Genomic DNA, 24562 nt, shown 5'->3' on the forward strand with positions numbered 1-24562 from the left:
TGTGAACAATGGACAAATCAGAACCAGACACAACGAGGCTGGGAAACAACAGTCAGTGTAGAGTCTCCTGGAAGTGTTGTGTTGGCATCTGCCCTACAATATATGGCATTGTTGATATTATAATTTTAATGGTGCTTCACTGGGTATTTAAAACTTAATCCTGCAGCCCTACACACTCGTAAGGTCAGTGCAAGACCAAGTTGTAATCCCATCAAAAGATGTTATTTAAAGGATTGTTATTTTTAAAAGCAATAACAAAGACCTCATCCTCACATGCTGTGTATGCTGGAGGCCCATTAGTTAGCACATCCACGGCAGTGGACTTACCACCTGCTGCTTCTATGAAGTATCTTATTTTTCCCATTGCTCAAATGCCCAGCTTGCTGTTGCATTCAGACCTCTCCTTTCAATGTATTTTTTCCTCTCCCCTTCCTCCTTTTGGAGCAGTTCTTCCATTAGTGCCACTGGTGTGGACAGGAGGCTCGCACAGCAGCAAGGCATGGCGAGCTGGAGGCTCCGGTGGTGTGCACAGCCCTGACAGAGGCTTAAGCTGCCTTCCCCTTTGCCGTGTGGTGGGGATGGCTGTGGGAGCTGTGCCTCTTCCTGCGCAGCCTGGCAGCACAACAGTTTAATTTTTAAGCTATTCCCTTTCCCTAAAGTCCATATGATTTCCATTCTCTGCTCTTCAATGTCAACTTATTAATCACTCAGCCTCTCATTTAATACTGGCTAAGACTATAAGCCTCTCCCTGTCTGCTTTTCATAAGGCTTCCATGTATCGTATTAAGTTTGTAATATTATTTCCTGACAAAAACGACCTGAGATAATAGGTAATATTTCATTACCTTTTGTACTTCTTTTTTTATTGCACCACATTTTTATACCAGTGCATATTTTTAGTGAAGTTATTAAAAATACTGCCCTCTGGTTCCAAGTTGCCTTATTATTTGGTACTGATGAAATCAGTCTCCATTTGTTTTTTCCTAAGAGGAAGTCGTAGTAAATACTTAACTTTTATTGGTGGCTTGGATACACTTTTAAAAGCTTTAAAAAGAGTAGTGAAGAAAAAGACAATATATAAGAGACATCATCATATTTTCTCTTGCTGGCTGGTTGCTTTGTATAGCCTTCCAGTATGTGATGCATTAAAAATAACATCCTCAACTTCTTGTTAACACAGTGATTAAAATAAGGTATTAATCTATACTGGAGCTGGGCTGTGGGTAGCTCTATACTGGCAGAAGCAAGTAAATCATCCCATTGATTTTTGCAAGAGAAATGATGGAGGGAAAGGCCAATAGTCCATCCAAGTGTAGATGGTTCACCAGTTTAGTGCACTCCCAGTACTGAACTGAATGGCAACTGCATGTGTAGCTGATGTCAGATTACAGCAGTGATTGAAATAAAAGAGTTTTCATAGGGAGCCATTTTGCTACTACAGCTCTATTAGTCTGTGCATGAGAAGCAATCCTTCTCAGCACGTGCTACCTGTATGTTGGGGAAAGAGAGAGCGCAGTAAGAAGATGCAAAGAAATGGCCAACAGGTCCTGTCTTACCTACTACTGGAGGGTACAAAGTGAGATGTCTTCTGTTTTTTTTTTTACCCAAATGGCAGAATTATCCATTCAAACAGAAATATAGCAAAGTGAGTATCATCATAGAATCACAGAATCAACCAGGTTGGAAGAGACCTCCAAGATCATCCAGTCCAACCTATCACCCAGCCCTAGCCAATCAACTAGACCATGGCACTAAGTGCCTCATCCAATCTTTTCTTGACCATCTCCAGGGTCAGCGACTCCACCACCTCCCTGGGCAGCCCATTCCAATGCCAATCACTCTCTCTGTCAAGAACTTCCTCCTAACATCCAGCCTAGACCTCCCCTGGCACAACTTGATACTGTGTCCCCTTCTTCTGTTGGTGGTTGCCTGGGAGAAGAGACTGACCCCCACCTGGCTATGGCCAGGCAAATCACTCTCTCTGTGAATGAGTGTGTGTGGAAGAGTGCTGCTGGACTCTGTATGTATGACTGTGCCTCCTACCCACTAATAACCTCTCTGGAGGGATTTTAAACATTTTTGTTTCAGTCTGTGAAGTGGTTTTCTTTCCTCTCTAATTCTGGTCACTTGGTATGAGAATGTCCTCAGGGAAAAAGGAAACTCTTCCCAAGTTCTTGTTGTGTTTTTTTGTTGTTTTGTTGGTTTGTTTTTTTCTTTTTTTTCTGAGTCATGTAGCTGCATTATACATATGAGCAGGACCTCTGGGGGAAATTTTGGGGCCATATGAACATGGCAGTCCAATCCACAGATGCCCTTTATTCTGCCTTTTGGGTATCTTTTATTGAAGAGGCTAATGAATTATTAGGCAGCTTTCTCGCATGAGCAAACCACAGCCAGAATTTAAGCTTATGCATGCAGAGTTTTCATCCATCCAGAATAGCACAGATCTGAGCTCTTTAATTATCTTAAAGAAGAGACTGTCCCTAGGCAACCGTTCTTATTTCACACTACCTCTTCCAGGAATTTTAGATAGCTTCTGTGACTTGTCACATCTAATAGATGAGCTTATGATTCTCTGTAGCTCAGCACACGGTGTCCTGGAAGTCTGACCAGTTAGGCTTGTTCTTCAGCTGGATGAGTCACCCCATACATACTTCATAGCAAATGTTTAAGTAGCTGGGTTACAAGAAAATGGTGCTAAAATAGCATTATGGATCAACCATCCATACATCAAAGAAATTTCCTTTAGCATTTTGCTCCTCCGCAGAAGCAATGACAACAATTTATCCTCAGCTGACTGGCAATGATTTATTGACCTTGCCTTCTCCAGACTGTTTATGGCTTTGAGAATGTGTCCCTCTAGGAAGTTTTTGAACTGCAAAGATCTTACTTTGCAAGAACTGTATATACCAAGGCTTCTCAGTCTGGTGTTTGCCTTCATTTTGCGTGCTTTGAAGTTCCTTCTTATTACCACGTTTTGCCATCCAGTGATGACACTGAGGTGCATTAGAAAAGGACTGCAAATGTGAGGACTTTCTCTGTCATGTTCCTTTGTGGGCCAAGAGAAATAATGCTTTGCATTAGAGGTAGGGCTTCTTTTTGACAGTGATACTTATGTTACAGCTGCTAACAACAATCTCTCCTCTATGAGTATCAATTCCCCTGAGTTTCTGACCTGTCAATACTGCCTCTTGCTTTTCAAGCAGATAATCCATTCAATGAAGTCTTGGTCTTCTGGAGGACAGGGTTTCCAGTGACTACTCTTGTCTTCCAGGCAGTCCATATAACACAGAAATCAACCAGAAGCATTTTTAAGGTGAACAGTGAGTTTCTACCTATCTTTTTGGTGATCAGTAAGCTGAAGTTTGCACTCAGGACATCAGTACCCAGCTTAAGAGACAAGCTGAAGAATAGTTAATCGGGGAATTCGTGCTTGATTTGCTTAGATCCAGTGAGTGTATGTAGATAAACATGTGCTAGCCCCGAGTTTCCCCAGATTTTTCTAGCTCCAAATAGCACCAGGAAAGTACTGGAGTGGTCTTTCAGCATAGGTTTATGATGTGGCTGTGTAACTGCCTGCTGCTTACCCAGTTTGCTCAGGTAACTCTATTACGCAAGTAAGTTCCTGGGCAGCCAGTTTGACCTCTGCTATCAGTGAGTGCCCTTGAGCTGTTCATTACTGGTTTTTCTGGGAGACCGTGATTTAATCACCGTTACCTGGGTGATAGTTACCTACCATTGTTATCTGACTTCTCAGGTCTTCCACAGCTTTCTCCTTTTTTCGGGAAAGTTGAAGTTTGTCAGTCTTTTGGGGCTGAACAATTAAACTTTGTACTTGTCTTTAATGGAACAAGTTGGGAGTGGGTGTATGGGGGAGAAATTGAGATATTAAAGCTGTTTTCTTATGTGTAATTTTTCTACCTGAGAAAATAATTTGCATGTATTGTTCACTACTTCACTGAAGAGGACTGGGGACGTCACTCTTTTTGCTGCAAGTTGGCAAGAGCTGTTTTCAGAGTCACTGGTTGTGTAATCCATTCCTGTTGAGTATGCAGTGACAACACAATTCTTTTCAACTCTCTTCTCCCTCCACCCTGAAACTGCTGTGGTACATGCAGATTCAGTAACCAGTGGATGCAATTATTCACCACACTTTTAATCAGGTTCTTAAAATATAGTCGAACCTAATAAAATGGTTTTGTTATTGAATTGCTCGTGCTGGAGCAATCATTTTCCTCTGACCTAATGTGGAAGACTTAAAACCAGCTTGTCTCCAGCCACACCTTACAAAATACACATTGATGCAGTAATGGTTCATTATTAAAACCAAGCCAGTATCAGAAACACTTGGCTTCTAATTAAGGAAGATTTTCCTTGGCCAGGGCCAGGATTTAGTTTCCTGTTTCAGCTTTGCTGAAGAGAAGGATACTTCCCCTGCTTACACCATTAGAATATGACCCATAGAGTCCCCTGGGTATTCAGCTGAATCTTGCAGTGAAAGGATCCTCATGTGACAGGCATTGCAGTTCAGAGATGTAAAGAAAATTCTGGGCTTGTGTGGTTGTGGAGGAAGATAGAAACAGGTGTTGGTTACTTTCTGTAGGTAAGGTCCACTGAGTTGTGAGCACAATGTCTTCTACTGTGTAGTGTATAAAATTGCTGTGTGGCCTCTGGATGGCCAAATGACTGCACTGTGAGCATAGCCTTGAGAAGTGCCTCGTTCCCCTGAATGCAGACATTTATCTACCTGCCCACCCTACCCTTGTTTTTAGAGGGTGCATCACCATTGCAGCTTTGTAGGTACCAACTTGCCCTTCCTCTGCTGCACATGACACTCGGCCCTAGAGGTGGTGTTCCCCTCTTTCTGGTCACCCTACTTCCCTTTGCCAAACTCCCTGTCCATGTCGTGGCTCCTGCAAACTCCTCCATAGGATGTTCCACTATCACCTGTAGGCTGTTCCTTTATGCTGATAGTTCTTCCTCTAACCTGCAAGGGAATGAATCACAGGAAAATGGCATGGGACTTTTCATTGTGCTCATTCAGTAGCTAAATAAATGTAAAGATTCCTTTAATTGTTAAGCTACACAGGGCAGGAGTAACTCATAATGAAAGGGCTCCTCTGAGTGTGGGGAGGACAATTCTTATTGCTGCTCTTTAATACTAACAATAACAATGTTACCATGGTGACTGCCACATCGCATCAGTTATCTGGAAGATGCAGAGTGGCTGCTGAAAGATCCCATTACACTGACTAATGCAAGTGGTGCTCAGGGGAGGGAGCACACTCTAATATGCAGAGATTTTTCTCACTTTAGTAATAATTACTAATATGGCTGTTGATGATGTTTCCAGGGTGCTCAGATGAGCTGTGTGATCTAGGAGAGCGCTGGAAAGCCAGAAGGGTGGTAGACACAGTGAGCAGCGGCATAAGAGTTCAGGCATCTTATTGCACTGGCATCAGCATTAGGGGTGGTATAGTAGTAGTCTGTTGATCCTTGCATTCAGAGAGGGGCCTGGGGAGGTGTCAGTGTGAGTGGTTTGATTTCAGTTTCCAGGGACTGATTAGGAAGCTTATTCATTCCCTTTGGAGGTTCTGAACTGCCATCAGTTCTTTTTGCAGGGGTGTCAGGCAGCCCTCACTTCACCCATGTCTTCTTCCAACAGTGATGGAGTGACTTGTCTCTGAATCTGCACTTTGCCTTGTCTTTGGAAGTTGAGTATTTTACAGAGGGTCACAGTTCTTCCTTTCTCACAAATTCAGTGCCCAGCCCTGCCTGGCCTTTGTCTGCTTTCATCTGGTGCAAACTAACACCAGCATGTATTCAGATTCCCTCTTCAGGTGTATGAAAGAAAGTGAGAAATGTTGCTCATCATTTTCCTACCTGAGCTTAGAAGTCATTCTTTTCCTCTGGCTGTAATGGGAAGAGAAGAGGGTAGGTCATATCCATCCTAGTGCATTTCACAGCTTGCATGTAGGTAGATTGGTGGAGCCATTTGTGATTATCAGTGACAACTCAGAAAAGTGAGGGTGAAGCCAATGTGGATTTGTGGCTCAGCTGCCAGAAAACAGACATTTCTGATCACATCTTTGAGTATGGTACTAGAAACCCTGAGAGCTTTCCTCACTCTGGCTAAAAATCTGTGCTTTTTGTAAGAGTTCCCAGCTAATAGTTGGCTTTCTGTTCCCAAGAAGGTAAAACCATGAAGTTTCTATGCACATGAAAGATGTATTTTGATTTAACTGCAGTGCTCTGTATGACCTAGCAAACCAAGGGAAAAGAAAAGGCATAGTTTTTATGTGAAATAGGTAATTTCTTGAAGCATATTCTTGTTTTTTATATATAGATATATATTTTAATAGAAACACATGCACATACTCTTGCAAAATCAGAACAAACCACCTCAGATAGATGTTCTTTTTTTACCATCTGTGAGCACAGACAGCATAATCAGTCAAAGAGATTTGTTCAGGTTTTTGTTGCTTTTTTTTCCTCCCCCTTTAATTGATTTTTGGAGAGAAGAGGAAAGTTAATTGCCATGCAGTAAATGTCTAAAAATGGAAGTCACAGAGAATATTCACATGACTAAGGGTTTTATGGGATAGACCTGCTGAATCTAAATTCTCCAAGTCATGATATATTGAAGAAATAAAGGAGTTACAGAGCAGAAACCTCAACTGACCCTTTGCTTTGGCACAGAATGCTTGAAAAAGATTTTCCTTGAGCAATTGCATGGAGATACCCATTCAGCTAGTTGTAAAATCTAATGGCAGTTTCTATTTAGTTTAAATGATTTCTTGTTCTGCATCTTTGTCTTCAACAATACAAGTCCACGTTATGTTCTGGTACCTCTGCCACCCTCCAGTAAATCCTGTTTTGTGGGTAATTTTCTCATCAGCAGTTGAGGTGGAATGAAATATGCTTAATGTTAGTTTGGGTTGTGTAGCAAAAGGGACCAAATGACACAGAGAGGGAAAGTTTTCAGCTAACTAAAGTCAAGGCAAAGTTTATGGACTGTCATGAAGTGCATTTTGAGTCTTGTAGCCAAACCACAGAATGCTGAAAAAAAAATAATCAGGGAAGTAAAATGCTTCACTCACACATTTTTTCCCATGTAATGTTTCATTCTCTCTATTTATAATGCAGCACAGGGTGCTGACTGAATGTTAAACAGACCTGAGCTCCCTCTTGTTAGTACTTGCAGATGTATTAAGTCTGTTGGGTCAGATCCACAGCTAATGGAACTGGCCTCGTGCATTTGAAGGCATGATAATCAGCTAGATTATTCAGTTTGGTTGTTTGTTTATAAAAGAATAACTTTTGCAAGTCATTTGCAGCAATAAAGCTTCACATTTCCGATTTAAAATGGAAAGGCTTTTAATTCTTAAGTTACCCAGGGGACACTTTGCTTGCCAAGACCTCACTTTGTCCTTGTATGAAGCACCCACATAATAAGTTTTTCTAAGAGAAATGGGTGTACTGGACCATGAATGCTGCCATATTATTACCTTTATTTCCTGACCTGTGGTGGTAGAGCTAGATGCTGAAATGCATGTGAATGTGTTGACCTTCTTGAAGGAATGAACTTCCAATTGATTTATGTTTTTTAACCACAAGAGTGCACTGAACAAAAGTGTTTTAGTCTGTGCAAACTCCTCGACTTTCATTTTATCTAAGAAGTCCATGGAACTAGGGAGAGGAACAGGAAAGTTATCTCATGTCCTGGCATAGAAAAAGCTTAAACTGTTCTAAGCATTTTTAAATCCAGTGTTCTGTTGTTGATGGCTGATGAGGAGAACAGTTGTGTCACATGTAAAATCTAAATACAAGAGAAATTGGTGGGAGAGGCAAGAAAAGAAACCTGGAGGAATACCATTTTGTGCCTTAGTGCCCTGCATTAGTACTCAGGTCTAGAAGCTTACTTTGGAAATTGCCCTGTCTGTGGAAGAAGCTGATTTCATAAAGCAAACAGACCTCAGGTTTTCCCTACAACCAGACTGATTCTTGGCTGTGGAGTGGTGTTGGTGCTTGGGTGGTTTTGCACACACAGGCCCAGAAAAAGCCAAGCTTCTGGGGATTTAGCTGCTTGCAGCTTTAGGCGGCTGTTGCTGGACTGTCTGTGCCTATCAGTAGGGAACAGATCATGGAGCTAGACCTGAATGTGTCAGAAGCAGACTGAAGAACTCAAACTGCATTTCCCAAACCTGTTGCTGTGTGCTAATCCATGGGTCTGTCCTTACTTAGGGCTCCTAATGCTTCCCCTGCACCAAATGCAGTGTGGCAACAGTGGAGAGTGGGGGTGATTTTGCATGTATGAGTCTCTTCAGAGGTTGAGTCTTGTCAGGCAAAGGGTAAGCAAGGAGAAATTTTATTGATGACTTGCTATCTCTTCTGTTCCTGTTAATGCGTTTAAAAAGAGCCCTTGGTGAGCTGAGGCATCCATTGTCACGTCCCACAGAAAGTGACAGAAGGAACTGTCACAGCCAACACTGCGCAGTTACAGCGGGAAACTGCAGCGTGTCCCTGATGAAGGGGTAGCTGTGGGGATGAGGTATCTGTCTGCTGCTGTCCCGTTAACTGAAAAACCATCTCCAGTTAGTGATCTGGAAGGAAGCCTCTTCTGGCCTTGCTGAGGTCATGAGCCATGTGTCAGGTATTACTAGGACCAGGAGTTTAGTAAGAAAGCCACCTTTATAACAGGTGTTCCAGAGTCACCTCACTGAGTTTGGGATTTTTGCTTCTTTTCTTTTGAAGGTAGCAGGAGGGAAAGTTTATGATAGTTGGAAAGGAAGAAAATACTCTTGGAGAAGTAGGGGTGGGAGGGGGGAAGACCTGTAAAGACCTGTCTGGTGTGTCAGAAAGGCCATATTTTCATTTGATGTTCCTAGAAACGGTACACAACATCTCACAGACCAGCCTGGTCTGACAAAGGATTATTTTTTTTATGACATTGAATGGCAGAAAAGGCAAACCAAACAGAGCTTTTTTATTTACCTAAGTGGAAATTCACTAATATTCACTGGAGGAAGCATCCTTATTGAAAATGGCATTTAGAAGTTCCATAAGGAACAGGGGCTTGGAAACCAAGCCATGAATTTTTCTATTCAAGGGGTTTTGACTTGGCACAGAAAGATGTCATGCAGACCGCAGCTGGCACCAGGCACAGTTAAAAAGATCTGAGGCTATTAGTGCCTAAACAGCCACTAGAAATTATATTACATGATGGAGACAGGCTAATATAATTGAGCTGGCTAGTTGTTGTGTGCATAATTTAATTATTTGACAAATTGCTTAGAAACATGATGTTCTTGTTCTGCACTCGTGCTGCATTTACAGTATTAGGAGGCACTGAGCAGAGGAATTGCTGGTGGGTATATAGTCATCTCAGAAGATAGATGGTTCTTCTTAAGATTTACCGACTTGGAGAGGTTCACTGGTGTAGCCTTGGTGAGGGGGTGTAGGCAGAGGTGGGTAGAGCCAATGGGAATATGGCTGGGATAGCAAACTGTCTCAAAGACAGCTAGTTCTGTTTCAGGTATCGTAGAATCATAGAATCAGCCAGCTTGGAAGAGACCTTGAGGATCATCCAGTCCAACCTTGAGTACTGGACGCAGTACTCAAGGTGTGGCCTGAGCAGTGCTGAGTACAGGGGAAGAATAACCTCCCTTGTCCTGCTGGCCACACCGTTCCTGATGCAGGCCAGGATGCCATTGGCTGTCCTGCCCACCTGGGCACACTGCTGTTTCATCTTCAGCTACTCTCTACCAGTACCCCCAGGTCCCTTTCTTCCGGGCTGCTCTCAGCCACTCAGTCCCCAGCCTGTAGTGCTGCTTGGGGTTGTTGTGGCCAAATTGCAGAACCCTGCACTTGGCCTTGTTAAATCTCATCCCATTGGCCTCTGCCCACCCATCCAGCCTGTCTAGGTCCTTCTGTAGGGCTCTCCTATGCTGCTGTTGGAGATAAGACCCTGTGTTTTCTCTACTGTGTGGGCTGAAAGGAACCCATGAAATAGTGGAGCAGAAGTGAGATGTTTTAGGAATCCAAGATGATACTATCCTCATGGATGGTGTTCAGTGTTTTTAGGAGTATTGGGACCCAATTGGATTGTGGTTAGGAATTCTAAGATGAAGGAACAAAAAACCTCCACCTGTAGGAAAGTAGAGGAGAGTTAGACACCTGAGTGCCTTTGTAGATCTGGATGTAAATGACTGGTTCATGCCATCACATATGAGAACTTAGTGGGGGAAGAGTGGGAACTGTGCCTTTTGTTTTATTAAGCTCTACTTCAAGCAAGTCTAGAGGAGGGCCATGAAGACGATCAGAGGGCTGGAGTACCTCTGCTGTGAGGACACGCTACAAGAGGTGGGGGTCTTCAGCCTGGAGAAGAGAATGCTTTGAGGAAACCTTATAGTAGCCTTCCAGTATCTACAGGGGGCCTACAGGAAGGCTGGAAGTGGCTATTTCTGAGGCCTTGTAATGACAGGAGAAGGGGTAATGAGTTCAAACTGGCAGAGGGGAGATTCAGACTAGATGTTAGGAAAGGGTTCTTTACAGTGAGGGTGGAGAAACACTGGCACAGGTTGCCCAGGGAGGTTGAGGCTGCTCCCACCCTGGAGGTGTTCAAAGCCAGGTGAGATGAGGCCTTGAGTGACCTGTTCTAGTGGGAGGTGTCCCTGCCTATGGTGGTGTTTTGGAACTGAATGATCTTTGGGGTCCCTTCCAGCCTAAACCATTCTGTGATTCTGAGCCACACAGAACTGCTATATGCACGTCTCATCCTTCTGAAATCTTACTGAGCTCTTTCTGCTGTGTCATACAGAAAACATTTGTTAATTATGATTAGTTTCATAGGTTATTCGTGGTTTGGGTTAGAAAAAAACACCCTTTTTCAAAAGCTGTCACTTGGCAGTTTTGTAGGATGCCTTCTCCTCTGTTTCACTGTGAGGTGAGGTCCACGTTATTTCCTCTCCCTTTCCCAACTGTTTTTAGCCGTTTTTATGCAGAGTCCTTGCAGTGTGTCCTAACCATCAGCAGGGCCTGTGAACAAATCCTAAGGCTATAATGACAAGCCCTGACACCAGACCCATGATTGTAAGTGATGTTCCTCCAGCTGCTAGTGCAAGTAATATGTTTCTGAAGTGGGAACAGAACTACACCCTCTTCAGCTCACCAGCACAGGTTGGATGCTAAATACTAATAGAGATTTGTCTGTATCCAGTCCCCACTGGGAAAAAATAATATTTGTCAACTTAGTTCAAACAGTGCATAAATTTGAGGGAACTGCCATCTGCTGACAGACCCTTCCCCCCAGTTACACTGCCTGAAAATCCTTCCTTCTCAATATCTGCTCTGTGCAGGAGTTACTCCCATCAATCTCTGTTCAGGATCTGTCTTTCTCTGCATCCTTTTCCCCACCTGGCATTTCCAGAGGGTTCAGGTTTTCCAGGACTCTGAGGCACCAAGATATCAAAATGTTTGTCTGACAATCAGTACCAGTCCAGTGCTGATGTGGAGCTACCTGCGGGCTCTGTAGCTCAGTGGGTTATCATAATTGCTGTGCAAGACCCTTAGGCTTCATTTTTAGAGGGAGCAGCAGCTCCTTGCTCTTGTTGAATTCCAGATGGAGTTAAGGATGCACACCCTCTCTGGAAACTACCAAGGCTGAAAGGCACAAACCAGAACATTTTTGCCAAGGAAAGCAATGAGGAATGAAAATGTCAAAACCTTGCAAGGGAAAGGGCTACTAAAGGAATGCCCTGCTGTTTGGATGTGACATTGTTCTCTGGCTTGCTTTAAAAATAGGAGAGGTTTTGTCGTAGCTAGAGAGGGAGAATGGGATATTTGGATTAGAAAAACTGCCCTTGTGGGCAGCTGTTGAAATCAAAGAGAGTAGAAGGGACATGGCAATGGACAGCATGAGGGGCAGGTTAAGTGGGGCACCAGTTAAATGTTATCTCACTGGAGGAAAACCTTGTGGCAAGTTATGACTGATGAGGATATATCCTTTCCTAAAACTGTGCTCTGATGAAAATGCAAGATGTAATTCATCTGTGGAAAAGCTGGCGAGGAACCAAGCCAAGTGTGCTGTTCATGGGAAGTTGACTTCATCTTTCATGGATATCAGGGGCCTCCTTCCATGTTTTTTGGAGGATGGAGAGCTTTTTGGTGGTAACGATGTTCTCTCTTCTCCATTCTGGCAGACACTCCCCTCTTAAGGGAACCTTTGGGAATCAGAGAGCCTGGCTGCGGCTGTTAGGTGATGCTGGGCAGGGCTGCAGGGCACTACTGCCTCTGCCGGCTCCTTACTTGCTTTGTTTGAGATTATAAGAGGTTGTTATGGCAGCCTGCTGCAGAACAAAGCTGGGGGAAGGTCTGGAGAGCAGGGCTGGTGAGGAGCAGCTGAGGGAACTGGGTTTGTTTAGCCTGGAGAAGAGGAGGCTGAGGGGAGACCTCATTGCTCTCTGTGGCTCCCTGAAGGAAGGCTGCAGGGAGGTGGGGCTGGTCTCTTCTCCCTAATATCAGGTGATAGGACGAGAGGAGATGGCCTGAAATTGTGTAGGGGATGGTTAGGTTGGAAGTTAGGCTACTCTTTCCTGGTAGTAGCCAAGTATTGGAACAGGCTGCCTAGGAAGACGGTGGAGTCACCATCCTTGGGGGCATTCAAGAAATATGTGGACATGGTTTAATGGCTATGGTGGTGTTGGGCTGATGGCTCGACTTGATTTTGAAGGCTTTTCCAACCCAAACAATTCTGTGGCTTTTTGAACAGTTAGAGATTGGAATCATCTCCTAAAGGAAGCAGTGGATTTCCCCTACACTGGGCAGCTTGAAGACTCAGCTTGACAGGACTGGGCCAGCTCATTGCAACTAGACCATTACCAAGGAAGGCTGGATCAGATGATCCTTGAGGTCCCTTCCAACCTGACATTCTGTAATTCTGTGATCATAGAATGGTTTAGGTTGGAAGGGACCTCAAATGATAGCAGACTTTGGAGAAAAGACAGGCAAACCCCTCCCCCTGCTTCTTTTACCAACTCAAACAGTCACACATGACAGATTCATGCCTGCAGCACTTCCAGGTTTTATCTGCTCACTAAATTTTATTTCCCCTCTGTGAGTGTTTATATTGCTTAGAGACTGCCAAGGTTCATGTTAATCATAAAAAAAAAAAAAAGTGGAGGTTTATTAGGTATTGCAGCTCTGTGATTCTTTGGTGTTTGAATGTTAATGAAGCTTTGTGTGCTCTGGAATAGCCAGAGAGGTGGATCTTAGGTCTGCTGTGGCAAAATATCCGGGGCGGGGATTTTTCCTCCCTGTCCTCAGGGATTTAACATCTTACATGACATTTCATCCCCCTGCAGCTCTACACTATGTATCATCGTGTCTAATGTTGTGTCACGCTGTAATTTTGCTGGTGCATGGAACAGCAGGAGGGAGGTGAGAGCGAGCTTGATTACACCTCAGAGGGAGGGAGGAGCTCAGTGGAGGAACCTGCTCCTGGGAGGTCATGAATTGAGTGTCAGCACATTGCAGCAGCAGAGCAGAGGGAGATTTATTTTAGGGGATCAGTGAGCAGATGAGAGGAAAGTAACCAGTCAAATTGCATTGCTAATGGTCGTTTCTGTGCCTGGACATGGGATTTAACAAAATAAAGGACATTATTCTCACTCCAGACAGCTTGGTTCTTTCTTTTTCTGAAGGCTAAGGGTCTTCCCTTAAACTGGCTCAGAATGAGAAGCTAGCAAAGCAATTTCAGTGTCAACTCTTGGGGAAGGTAGTCAAGGAGTTGCTCTGGGTGAGTAGGACATCATACAGCTTATGAATATCTCCTCTTCACAGTCCCATATCTGGATGCAGTCAGCCCTGATGGATCCCTCTGGGATAGAGGAAAGAGTGATGGAGAGAGGGAGAATGGAAGCAGGTAGACATTAGGGCAGGAACAAAAAACAGCAGTACAGGATGTCTGTTTCCTGATGATGTGCAGCTCTTGCTAGCCCTTATGATGAAGGTTCCATTTACTACAGAAGGCTAAAAGATGAGCTTCATCTTTCTGAGGAACAAGAGATACTTTCTCAGTTCCACTCTGTGATTTGGTGTAATTTCATTGCTCTCTGACTTTGTCTCTTCCTTTGCCCTCAGCACAAGTTTGTTCCTTTAACCCAAGCAGAATTTCTTTTTTCATTGTACGTTGCATTTAGGGCAGAGCAATCAAACTGCAGAGCTGAGCATGTCTTGTTTTCTGAATTTCTAGCCCTCTGAGCAGTGGCTTTGGTAGAGCAAAATGTGCATCTTGTTTTAATGGCTTTAAACTAACCTCAAAGTCATCTTTGTTATCTTTGCATCATTACATAAATTATTGGAGCAAGCAAACAGGTATTCCACAGTGGGAAATGCTCTTCCACATTGGCCTGCCAGAGCTGGGTTGTGTCACGTCTTTCTGGAGAGGGAGCTTTCTTCCCAGGTCTTCTGTTGGAAAAAGTAGAGAGTATTAGCATACTTAATTCAGAAAGTCTCTCCTTTTGGCTATATTTTTCAAAGTGACATTTTTTCAGATGTAATATAGCTTCTTTCTAGGGCTGAAATCATGGCAAATTCCATCTCCCTTGAATTCAACTGGGACTTATTCCTGTTCAGCGCTATGAAAAGGGACACTGCTTCCCCAGGCTCAGAACTTATGGGCTACCTTAAAGCTGGTCTGAAATATTTCTATTCAGACAAGAGGCAAGAGTGCTTTGATGGAAAGGAGGTGGAGCCCATGTTTTCTTGGTCAGGTGAATGCAGTTCATACAACTGCACTGCTTTTCCGCCAGCTACCTTCTCAGCACATCAGGGCTCTCTTACACATGTTCTCCTATGACATCCAGCACTAAGTGATTTTCCCTTTGCAGCTGCCTTTTGCTTAACTGACTGATTTTGCAGATTAGGCCCCAAGGAGGAGGTTAGTATGAGCAGTTATTCTAAAAGGTGAGTCAGGGCTTCAGTGACCTGCTTGTCATTGGAAAGGCCTCTTAGCCCAAGTCTTACTTTTTTCTTTACACTTTATTCTAAAATATTCTGATTTAACAATGAATGTATTAATCTTTCCTGCTAGATAATGTCTCCACATCTTTCTCTTTTGAACTGTTGGGTCAGATTTAACACCATGCATGCAGATTTGTCTTCACCCTTTGTCTTAAAACCAGCCGCCAAGATTAAAGCTCTGCGTCTTCCAGCATTGCGGGTGGCATTGCCAGGGCTGCCTTAGCTTCTCTGAGTAACAGCTCCATTGTGCTGTTTACATCTCACCAGGCAGTGCATCTTTATGCATGATTGGTGAAGGTGAGAAGTGTTTTCCTACACTGCAAGCACTTAGAGTGGCCTCTTTTGAATCTGTGCAGGGACTGCATAGCATACAGGTTCTCGGAAACCAGCTGCTAGCACAACTGAAAGAAAGGATTAGAGCAAAATTCAGTGTGGACCAGTATCAAACAATTAGTATAGCTTTATTGATATAATACTGCTAATAATTCATAATACTATGGCTGTACTAATATTGTTTTGATAAATTTGGATATGTGACCACCTTTCTCTTCATTAGCTGGTGTTCCTGACAAGCCTGTCTATTATACTATGTGAGTTATTTGTTATTTCCCCAATTTCTACCATCACCAGCCTCCTGTACATTAATCAAGGAACAAGTTCTGCCTGTACCTGCTACTTGGTTTCCTTGAAACCTCATACAAGAAAATAGAGAGGACTGTGATGTAACTGTAACAACAAAAGGGTGGATAAGCCCTGAATGACTAGATGGAGCTGAAACTTGTGTCTCTTCCGTGCTGGGGCAGTAAGTGTTAATGATTGCCTTAGTACAGGTATGGGCAGCCCTGATACTGGGAAGGGACACATTCTGGAGGATGAACACATGGGTGATATGGTGTCAGCGTGCCTGCAGGAAGTGTCATTACTCCCTGGTGAGGCATACAGGTCCTGCTGCCTTTGCAGTTCTCTTGGTGGATGACTTTTGATGTGACCAGGGAAAATTTTCAGTCCTGGATTTGGCTAGGATGAGAAATTTGGATTCTGAAGCAGGCAGATTAAGATTGTGCATAGGAGAAAACCTCACTGATCACTGTGCCACCAGTAAAACCTTGCCTGACCTCAAGCTTCTGCTCTAGGAGCTGCCTCAGCATGAGTTATTGCAGCTTACTCAGCACAGGAATATTGCAGTCCCTTTCCCACTGCAGGCAAACACCCTGCAAGACCCTTGCTGCTTGGTGCTCAGTTCCAGTGAGCCAGAGCAAGCTAGGGAGCTGCTGCAGCTCCATGCAACAGTTCTACATGTTTCTGCTACTGCTGTTCCCACCCCTCCTCATCTCTGTGAGTTCATTTGATTGGGAGCTCTAGTTTGCAGGGTAACACTGGAGCCCCCAGAGGTTAGGACATATTTTTTCATGGCAATCCAGATCACTGCAAGACAGCAATCTTGACAGGATGGGTTACTGGCAGTGGAGGTCCAGAGGCATTTATGCTGCATTTGCAGAATTACCAACTGGGACCAAAAAGCTCCGGGGAAGAGGAGAACAAGAGTGCATTTGGGACTCATGCTTGGTCCTCTGGGAGGACACAGCTCAGCTAAAATCAAAGATCAGGGCCTCAGTGAGACATCTGAGTGCAGACAGGAAACTTGCTGTTGAGTGAACTACTTAAGAGGGACCTGGAAGGGCAGGAGAGAAGGGAGTTACAGAAAAGAAGCAGAATGGTGCAGCAAAGTAATATACTTCAGAATGAGGAGGGGGGGGATATTTGTGGAGTTTCTTGTGTCTGGTACCTCCAATGCTGCCATCTCCTCTTGGACTTGTCACACGGTTTCCATGCTAGGTTTTGTGAGTGGCTGGGATATCCTCCCTTTACACATAAATAGAGAAGGATTCCCTTTCTCCTGCCTTCCCTCTGCAAGGAGCTTGAGGCACAACTTATTCTTGTCACATTGCCCAGAAGGCACAAAGGGATGTGTGCTACAAAGGCTTCATTCTTCTAACCTGCCCACCTACCTCTTCTATCAGAGAATTGGGATCTTGTCATGGTTATAAGGCAGTTTATATGCAGAGATTAGACCCCAAATGTGGACTCTGGCTGCTGGTGGATCCTGTGGAGCCAGCAGACGATGCTGCCAGTTGAGCAGCTGAGAGCAGGGGAACACAAAGCCACGGAGAGCAACGAATGCTTCAGCAAGGGGTTAATCACAAGAATGTGCACTCGTGAAGGTCTGTGGGGGGATGGAAATGCTGTCAGAATCCAGGGCTATTGGATCTAGCTTTCATTCAATTACCATGCTTAGTTAAGTACTGCACAGTGGAGTGAGGACCGCAGTCTGTTAGGATGGCTGTTACTATAAGTCATTTAATTATGAGGCTGCTCATATGCCACTTTAACATATGTAGAGTAACATTATCCCTCTTTTCTAGGTCACTATTCTCATAAGCCTGGCTCTTGCATTCCTTGCCTGCATAGTGTTTCTTGTGGTATACAAAGCCTTCACTTATGACCACAGTTGCCCAGATGGATTTGTTTATAAGGTAAGAAACTTCAGACAGATGAATTGCCTAAGATAATGATAGGCTCTAATTGACTGCATGGTTACAGTCTAGTCTGCTTTTTCGACCAGGCCAAACAGAACATTTGCCAAGGATGTGTTGAAAAGGGAAAATTGTTATGGGAAATGTGGACTTGCATCTGCCTTCATCAGCTACTGTTACACTGCAATTGTTGGGATTAGCATTTGGTGAACACCACAGACAGATGCTGAGGAACAGTCCCTCGTATTTGTGAATGGATTTATTGCAGCTGGAATCCCGTGCTTGCTTCCCACACATCCAAGTGACTGAGGTTTACTGGCATACATTTAATTCAGAGCAAACTCCCAGACTGATGGCACATGTGTTCTTTGTGAAAGAAGTCACAGATTTGTCCATGTAGATAATTTTTGACGCTTTTGATGCCTTTTGATGCTTTTGATGCCTCTATCAAGAGTCAAAACACATAACTTAATTGCTAAAACCCCACTGCCCAGTGATTTTATATTGGATATCCACAAAGAACTGTTTGCCTGGTCTGTTGAGATTACTAACTCCTTACTGTGAATAAACTCATAAAGCTCACAGGAGTCTTGACCACACTGAGGACAGCCTCTGGGCTGGAAAATAGAGTCAGGATGTTGGTGTATTAGTAACTGTAAATCATTCTCTTAGGTTATATAAAAATGAAGTTAGAACAGCGTTGTGAATTTCAGAGTCAGATCCAGACCTGAACTTCTGAAAAGGTTAAAGATTTTGAACTCAGATTTCAGCTAGTCACATGGAACAGAGAGTTGAAATACCTCATAGTTTAATACTAGTATTACTTAAGGCCCTCTATGTCCTTGGTGCTACTTTGACTTGGTGAATACCAACCAGTTTGATGTTTGTTTCCATTTGATTGCTCTTTTACAGCTGTCGCAAAGCAAAATGCTTTATCTGTGCAGTTCTTAACGTGCAGATGTCCGCAGTAGCGCTGGAGATGCGTGGGCAGGGTCTGCACAAACCAGAAGCTGACAAGAACTGGCCAGTTGGGCTATGCTTCCTACCATCTCTGACCAAGGTGGTTGTCCTACAGGTCAGAGGGGTAACAGAGCAGCATATAGGCAGCTTACTCTGCCTCTGCTGGTCCTTTTCTTGTCTGAGGATTAGTTCTGGACTTTGATATATGGAGTTCTCTGTCTGGCATGTGGTAAGAGCTGCTCAGCCAGCCCTGCTGGGCCTCCAGCAATGGACTTTGGCCTCAGTGCCTGTCAGTAACACCAAACCAGTCAGACCTTCATTTTACGGTCCCCATTTCCCATCTCTGGATGAAATCAGCCTGCAATCAGGGTTGCCAATAGCAACAGGTTTCGAAGGCTGGTGCCCGACTCTAAACTTTGTGCATTCCCACGGCACTGAAAGGCAGGCAGAGCCGTGCAGCAGGCGCACTTGCTGTAGCAAGTCTGAGTCAGGCCTCGTCTGTGCAGACAGCTAACTGCAAGATATTTAAAGTGAGAGCCTGAGGCTGACAGGAGCACTCTCCTTCTCTTGCTTTCTCCCCCTTTCCAGCACAAGCGGTGCATCCCGGCCTCTCTGGATGCCTACTACTCTGCACAGGATTCCAACTCCCGGGGCAGGTTCTACACCGTCATCAGCCACTACAGCATGGCCAAGCAGACCAGCTCCCGGGCTGTATCGCCCTGGCTGCCTTCAGGATCAGCAAACCACGAAGCCAAGGCTGCCAAGACAGAAGGTCATTAAAGTTAACAAGTGGTGATGGGCAAAGTAGGAGGGTGGGAGGACAACACCACGTCTGTACTGCGTTGCTCTATCTGAGGGTGCTGTGGTAACAGCATGACAAGAATAAATAAAACCCAAGTGCAGGAGTCATCTTAATGGATATTTCTTTTTGTGCATTGTTCTTGTTGATTTGTAACCAAGTCGAGCTCTTGTACAAAGGCATGTTTGATGTTGACTGTACCTTACGATGTAAAAATATTTTTAAATCATTGCTTAACTATTTGTTAGAAAAAAGAAATTAAAAAACAAAAAAAGCAAATTAGATTAACAGCCAGAGAGGATAAAAGCAGCAAAGAAAATCCCACAAAGTTTTATCATTGCTGGAAAGCTGTGACAGAGGCTTAACACGCAGTGAAGGAAGAGCTGAAATCCTTTGCAGAGAGAGGGTAGAAAGAGCCTGGTACAAAGACATTGTGATGTTGTTTAGCTTGCCAAAGGGGGGATATTTTGCTGTCAAACTGAATGTAGCATCAGTGTTCATTTGCTGATAGAGAAGTGCAAGCATACCCTCCTCCCTCAAACATACAAGTTAAACACACACACATCCCACCCTGTGCAGTGGCTGAAGTAACTCCAGAAAGATCCAGGCATCCATAATGAGCTGCCACCATGATGGTGATATTGGCTGAGCTCTGAGGCTGGAATCCTGGCTGCTGCTTGGATATGGAGCAGGATGAAAGCAAGCAGAGGCTCAGGATGAAGGGTCAGTGAGGGCTTTATTTCTGCTTCTGGCACAGATTTCCTGCATGACCTTTGGCAATGTACATGAGGCTTCATCCTTTGGGACCTCTCTCCTGAGAGTCACCAAAAGACAAAGAAATACCATTGTGAATTTCATAGCCTTTCAAGACTGGTGATAGTATGGAACAGTATTGAACCTCTGTCTTTTCAGACCCTAATTTTCCCCCACCCATTAAGTAAGATGCTCCTGCTGCTCTCCTTCAGCTTCAGATACTTCAGCATTTAGTGTCATTCTAGGTAATTAGAGAAGGATGGCTGTAGCATGTTCTCAGAGTACAAGGGTCCCATCAAATCTCTGCTCGCAAACACAGGCTGGGCCCCAAGCTTAATCCAGGCCTGGCTGATGTAAAGCATCCTCTCTCCATAAATGTCATGTGCAGCTACTGCTGACTGGTGGGATTTAGAAATGAAAAAGGAGTCTCTTTTTTTTCAGAGCTGCAAGCTGTTGCTGCAAAGCAGCTCTGCTCCTCGGTAGCGCAGGCAGGCTGAGACTGAGCAGCAGGAGCAGAGCACCCAAGGAGGGCAAGGGTGACATTTGACTAAGGCTGCTTTTTCAGATTCGTGGCTAGACTAGGATGGAAATTAGGAACTGACCCCTTCTTCCCCCCCCCATTGGGCAGTTTTGTCCTCCATTTTGCAGACACTAGAGGGTGTAAATGAAGGCAGAACTCCTCAGTCCTACCAGGCGTCATGATAACTAACTGTATAATGTAGCTAAAACTGTAGTGCCAAATGCCATTGTCTGATTTCCTCTCCTTCCTTCCCCTCCCACCCACCTGTAAATTTCATTTTTCACTCCAAATGTACAAACCGCCCCCCCCCTCTGCCAACGATCCAAACTCCAGCAACCACTGAACAGTTTATAATTTTGTGGTGTATTTTTTGTCAGTAGGTAGCAGAGACTGAAGTATTTTTTGGTGTAATTCTTGAACTTTTCTGACAGGATTAAAATAAAGCTAGATGTGACTGAGCGGCTCTGTGGCTCCTGCAGGTTTTTTTCCTGGTGGCTCATGCAGAGGGTTGGGAGGTGGCTGGTGGCAATGTGTGTGTGTGTGACTGGTGCTGGAGGGTTGTGGCTGCAGCAGAGGCTGCAACTTTGCGTGGGACTCAAGGTTTTCAGGAGGTGTTTTCAGAGGATGTTATTTTCCCTGCTCATGGCTGGGAATTATTCCCTGTGTTCCTGCCCAGTTTTGGATTGCAAATGGAACAGTAATAACTATAATCAAGCTCATCTTTTACTGGTGATTCTGACTTTGGGGAGAGATCTCCTCTCCCTTCCCATTTTAAGGCCAACAAATGGTAGAAACTTTGGCTGGCAGCAATGTCTCCTTTGCCATCTTTTCCCAATGCAAGCCTTCATATATGCTGGAGCAGGCTCCAAGAGAAGGGCTGTAACAAAGAGGAGGGGTGCAGAGAAATAGAGCTGACAAACCAAGAGCTGTGGCTGAGCTTAAAAAAACCTCTGAATTTTGTGTCCAAAAACCTCTGAATTTTGTGTCCAAAAACCTCTGAATTTTGTGTCCAAACTCCACAGCTTGGTTTCTAACAAACCCACAACTGTATTCCTCTCACATTGTTCAGAAAGTGGATTGTTGTTTCCTCAAATCCTTCATCTCTTTGAAATGAAATGATACTCTGGCATTAAATTGGTTCATTCCCAAGAGCTAAAAAAAAATGGTTTATAAAAACCTTGGGATGCCTTTCCTTTAAAAAAAAAGGAAGGGAAGTGTATTGAGAGTTGTGAAATTGAGCTAGCATAGGAGAGAAACCACTCTGGTGTTAGAGGTCACCACTGAGTACTTGTGAAATGTACTAAAAAGAATTCAGCACGCTTTGCAGAATTGAGTCACAGGATAATTTCATCATGATCTTTCTATTGCCACTTTCTCAATAATACCCTAACCATATGTTTACTTTAATCTCAAAACCCCAGGAATCGAATCATTTGAATTAAAAGGTTCTAGCTATTATTAGATAAGTGAGCCAGTGGGGATAACCATTCCTGTTTAATAAAAGAAAGAGCAAAATCTGTATGGAGCAGAATAGAAAAAATAATGAAAAAGACACAAGGAAGATTCATGGGAGAGAAAAAAGAAACCAAACAATCCAACTCCAGCTGCAAGTTCCATTACTCTAAATGTTATTACTGTTTTTTTACAAGCTGCAGTAGAGCTTCACAGATCAAAAATGTGTTTTAATCACAGTTATAGAGGCAGACTGAGAAAGTAAATTGAAGTTGTGGTATATCTTCTTTTTTCAGTCTTTAAAAGCCTCCCTCAAGGTTGATCACATGCTTTCAAGACTGATTAAAGTAGCATATTAGTGACAGTACAGCCTCAGTCTACCTGTTGTCTGTCGGTGAAGTCTGAAGCTCCTGACTGTCTCTGCAGTAGTGGTTTTGTGAGCTAGTGTCTGGGCAAGGGCTCAGTCTCAGCTCTCAGTGGTACCAATGGCAAAGAGCCTTCCCTGTGCTTCTCCCAGGCCTTTTGTGATGGCCAAGTCAAGTCAGTTCCGACCTCTTCATCTGTGATTGCCACTGCTGAAGCATGAGTTGCATTGGGTGATCTTCTCTGTTAGACTGGATTGGTGCAGTGGGCTCGTACTGAATTCACAGAACACCCTTGTTGACCACTGGGGCTGGAAGAATTGCTTGCTCTTCCAAGACAGTCATGCAGGAGATGGGTGCCTGGACTGCTTGTATGTCCTAGCTGGAGTGGTAGTAGAAGAGATAAACACATTTTGTGGGGACAAGGACATCCTGAACAGGCAACAATCCTGTAGGATGGCTGGCAGAGCATGTGGCAAAAAATTAGCTTTACCAGCGGTGTAGTGATGCTGTGATGGGAACTCAGCTGCCTCCAGCCTAGCCGCAGAAGAGAAGGAAAAAATTGTGCTTCTTGGAGCCTGAAAGAGCAAGAGCAAGAGCAAGAGATTGCTACTAGCTGAGACGTGGAAGCAAGCACTGCTTTTCTGTGGTAACCCAGTGACCCTCAAGCACCATATCCTTCACTAATACACCTCCTCGCTACAAACATCTGCTGACTGTGGTGTGCCCTGAGGGGAATTGCTTCATCGATAATTTGCATCCTCTTGGACTGCCTGCAAAAACAGTGTGAGAAAAGGAGGTGCTGCCAGCAGGACCCCATGGCTGGCAGGCACACCAGTGGTGAAAAAAGAAGTGTCTGTTCAGGGTCTTGGAAGCAACTTCATCCTATGGAGCCGCACTAGAAAGACAGCTCTAGGTGCTGCCAGTGCCTATTACAAGATCATAAAAGGAATAGTTCCTGTCCCTTTGCATGTGATTTTTGTTCCCTTTATCCTCCTCCGTGCTTGCCAGCTGTTTCTGGTTTGTAATAATACCTCCAGTGATAAGTGTAAGGGTCGTGCACTGAGCTGTCTACAATCACATTTTATGCGATTAGTCAGGGTTTTTTTAAAGCAGCCTAATTATTACAGTCAAACCGGATTAAGCCATTCCTCTAATAGATTTTCAGTTCCTGTAAAATAGGCCAGAGAAAATGACTTACAGCAGGGGCTGGGGGAAGGGAAAGCCTTTTTCTTTCTGTCTCTTTGGCCTTTGCTTTTTTTTAACTGCCAGCAGTGGCAGGGGCGTTCCAGGGAGCATCAAGCACACTGGACAAGTGCCCGGCAGTCAGGGGTCTCTGATGCTCAGCTCCCCTTCTCACCTGGGCTGGTGCCCTTTGAGGGGCAATAAAGGCAAAATCCTTTTGGTTAGGAACGTCACTTTGCACAGAAGGGTGGATGGCAAGTCGTTTGGTGTGTTAGGGGTTGCTCCATCGTGAAAAGCAATCCACACCAGGTACAGGAAGGTGCTAAATGCAGTGGCATGGTGCCCGGGCCTCTCCTCACAGTGAAAGGCTGGGCAGGATTAGTGCCGAAGAGGCTTTTGTCCTGCAGACTGTGAGTGGTAAAAGCAGAACAAGAGGAAATGGAAAAGCCTCTTAACGGCGGGTTACACAGCTCATCCTGGCATGGCAGTGCCCTGACCTGCTCTGACACGACTGGATTGACTGAGCCTGAGCCTGCTGCCGCGGCAGGACCCATCTGCCGGGGACGTGCATCACTTTCTTCCTCTGGGGGCTTCTGCAAACGTTTAGAGGGGCTGCACAGCTGCCGGCAGCGCCCATTAGCGCGGGGGCAGAGGGTCGGGAACAAGACGCCCGTGGCTGCTGATGTACAAAGCTGAGCACTACTGGTGTGAGCAGTAATGAAACTGCTGCAAACTGAGGCAGCCGTTAATAAAATATTTACAGCACTCGGGCAGCAGCGTTTCAGATGAATCGTGTGCTGAGCTTCCCCGTGGCAGTCAGTGATTGATGGTGACATTATTACTTACTGCTCCCCTGCCCTCTTCCATCCACACAGCTTATTGAAGGCCATTGCTTACCAGCTGCAAACGGCCAAGGGAGTCAAGCCCTTCATAGTCCCAGGGGTTAAAAAGAGCTAAACTCCTGGTCCGTGGGGCT

At 44.5% G+C, this 24562-nt stretch overlaps 1 protein-coding gene across 1 annotated transcript in view; it reads left to right on the forward strand.

Moving 5' to 3' along the window:
* The window catches only part of NSG2 (neuronal vesicle trafficking associated 2), a 37409-nt gene extending 16364 nt beyond the window's left edge, over positions 1-21045 (forward strand). The window contains exons 4-5 of the mRNA XM_064161844.1: positions 17445-17555; positions 19104-21045. Of these exons, the coding sequence (XP_064017914.1) occupies positions 17445-17555; positions 19104-19295 (303 nt within the window). The 3' untranslated portion in view covers positions 19296-21045. The remainder of the gene's footprint in view (positions 1-17444; positions 17556-19103) is intronic.
* The last annotated feature ends 3517 nt before the right edge of the window (positions 21046-24562 follow it).

This window comes from Pogoniulus pusillus, chromosome 22 (genome assembly GCF_015220805.1).
Source record: "Pogoniulus pusillus isolate bPogPus1 chromosome 22, bPogPus1.pri, whole genome shotgun sequence".
Lineage (NCBI taxonomy): Eukaryota > Metazoa > Chordata > Aves > Piciformes > Lybiidae > Pogoniulus > Pogoniulus pusillus.